Raw genomic sequence first — 2,494 nt, forward strand, 5'->3', positions numbered from 1 at the left:
GCGTAGCAGCAACGCTGCTGAAAGTGCAGATGAAGTTAAAAAGAAGGCAAAACCAGAGCCAACGAAGTACAGAACGTACATGGAGAAGTATGCTTTAATGGGATTTACGTCCACGATCTCTGAACCCCCCCAGGCACTGTGTTTTTTTTGCGGGGAGAAATTAGCCAACGCTAGCATGAAGCCAGCGCACCTCCAGCGGCATCTCACAACAAAACATGGATGTCACGTTGGTAAGCCACCGGAGTTCTTCAGGAGGAAACTTTCTGAGTTCAAGTCATCCCAAGCCACAATGCGAAAAGCCTCCACTACATCAGGCAAAGCCCTGGAGGCTTCTTACGCGGTGTCTTTGCTTGTTGCTAAAGCCAAAAAACCGTTCACCATAGCGGAAGACCTACTGCTCCCCGCTGCTGTTGTATTGGCCGAAACTATGCTAGACAAAAAATCAGCGGATACCTTAAAAACTGTGCCTCTGTCTAATGACACAGTTTGCCGCAGAATAGATCACATGGGCACAGACATTGTCGAACAAGTTGTGGAGAAACTTGGCGACTCATTTTCACTGCAGATGGATGAATCCACAGATGTGAGTGGAAATGCGCAACTTGTTGCATTTGTAAGATACATTGACACAGACGACATCTGTGAACACATCCTATTCTGCAAAGAAATGGAGGGGCGAACAACCGGAGAGGACATTTTTAATGTCGTTAACATGTTTTTCACTGAAAACGCTATCAGCTGGAAATCCTGCAGCAGCGTCTGCACAGATGCGGCTGCATCAATGACGGGCAGCGCGAAAGGGCTCGTAGCGCGGATTAAAAAAGAAAATCCCCTCATCAAGTGGACGCACTGTGTGATACACAGGGAAGCGCTAGCGTCCAAGAAAATGAGCCCTGTGTTTCACGATGTTTTGAACGACAGCATTAAAGTTATAAACTTCATCAAGTCAAGGCCAATTAACAAACGTTTGTTCCGCAGCCTCTGTGAAAATACGGGAGCTGAACACACTGAACTGCTCCTGCATACTGAAGTGCGCTGGCTGTCTCGTGGAAAAGTACTGAACAGGCTTTTTGAGTTGCGAGCTGAGGTGCACACCTTCCTGACAAAGCACGGATCTCCCCACGCCACCTTGTTTCAGAACACGGACTGGCTTGCAAAGCTTTGCTATCTGGCAGATATATTCAGGAAACTGAATGAACTGAATATGTCCTTGCAGGGCAAGGGCACCAGCATCCTGAACCTGTATGACAAGGTGGGTGGTTTCCTGAAGAAAGCAGAGATGTGGAAAAGGGCATGTGATCAGGAGGATTTCACCTGCTTTCCTCAGCTGGATGCTTTTCTTTGCAGTGAGGATGTGGCGACAGCTCCGGTGAAGTTAGTTATAGTGGGACATTTGGCTAACTTGATCAGTGGTTTTCACTCCTACTTTGCTGACATGGATGAGAAATCTGCACAGCTGGATTGGGTGAGAAATCCATTTCTCTTGTCTGAAGCAAACAGAAGCAAGCTTCCTGTCAGTCATCAGGAAAAACTAATGGAAGTAGCATCTGACCGTGGCCTGCAGATGAAGTTTGGTGCATCCACGCTCACACAGTTTTGGGTGTGTGTGAGGCAGGAGCACCCTGAGCTGGGACAGAAAGCTTTGGAGCAGCTGCTACCCTTTGCATCCACATATTTATGTGAGGCCTCCTTCTCTGCAATGATGCTGATCAAAACAAAGCAAAGAAACAGACTGTGCCTGGAGAAGAGCTTGATCACTGCAGTTGCCTCCCTGCCAATAAGAATGACAAAGATCCTCAGTGAGGTGCAAGCCCATATTTCTCATTAAAATATATTGAGTAATTTTTTTTTCCTGTTCATAAATCACTGCCTGTTACATACTGTTCAAATCAAATCAAATGTTCAATGCAAAGTGATTAAAGTGCAATCTTCTTTTTTTTTTATCCTAAAAGATGTAACCTTTATTTTTTTGTAAGCAAATCTTTATTTAAGTTAATTTATTTTGTAAACAAAATATAATTTATTTATAATTAAGTTATAGATTTATTTCTGTGAACACATTTTAGTTATTTATATAAATATTCAGTTTTGTACCATTACAGAGACCATTATAAATTAGCAGCATTAGCAGCATATTTCAGTTTTGACTGGTTTTATGCCTTCCTGGTGGTCACCGTCTTCTGTTTTTCTTTTTTTTTTACATGCAATGGTTGGAGTATGGATCAGTTGTTTGGCTTTAATAAATAAGACAGTGATTTTACAGCACTGTACCTCTTTTTTCTTCCAAAAATGTTTTGCCTGTGTAAGGGGGTACTTGACTAAAAATATATTTTTAAGGGGGTACATCACTGAAAAAAGTTTGAGAACCACTGGCTTAGAACATTAGCGCTGTTGTTCACTGAAGCAAGAGTTAAAGCTGCCGTAGCTGTTAAGTTGATGACAGTGTAATAATGCACTGCCAGCTGATGGTGTGAGTGTACAACAATGTCTATGT

At 43.0% G+C, this 2,494-nt stretch overlaps 1 protein-coding gene across 1 annotated transcript; it reads left to right on the forward strand.

Annotated features, from left to right (window-relative positions):
• Positions 1–289: 289 nt before the first annotated feature.
• On the forward strand, positions 290–1,828 carry LOC119797419 (SCAN domain-containing protein 3-like). The gene has a single exon (XM_038306482.1). It carries the CDS (start codon positions 290–292, stop codon positions 1,826–1,828), a length of 1,539 nt encoding a protein of 512 aa, XP_038162410.1.
• The last annotated feature ends 666 nt before the right edge of the window (positions 1,829–2,494 follow it).

The sequence above is a fragment of the Cyprinodon tularosa genome, unplaced genomic scaffold, assembly GCF_016077235.1.
Source record: "Cyprinodon tularosa strain WSP-4 unplaced genomic scaffold, ASM1607723v1 ctg582, whole genome shotgun sequence".
NCBI classification, from domain to species: domain Eukaryota; kingdom Metazoa; phylum Chordata; class Actinopteri; order Cyprinodontiformes; family Cyprinodontidae; genus Cyprinodon; species Cyprinodon tularosa.

Coding starts and splice junctions, on each gene's coding strand:
- LOC119797419 (XM_038306482.1), top strand. CDS start 290: ATGCGAAAAGCCTCCACTACATCAGGCAAAGCCCTGGAGGCTTCTTAC.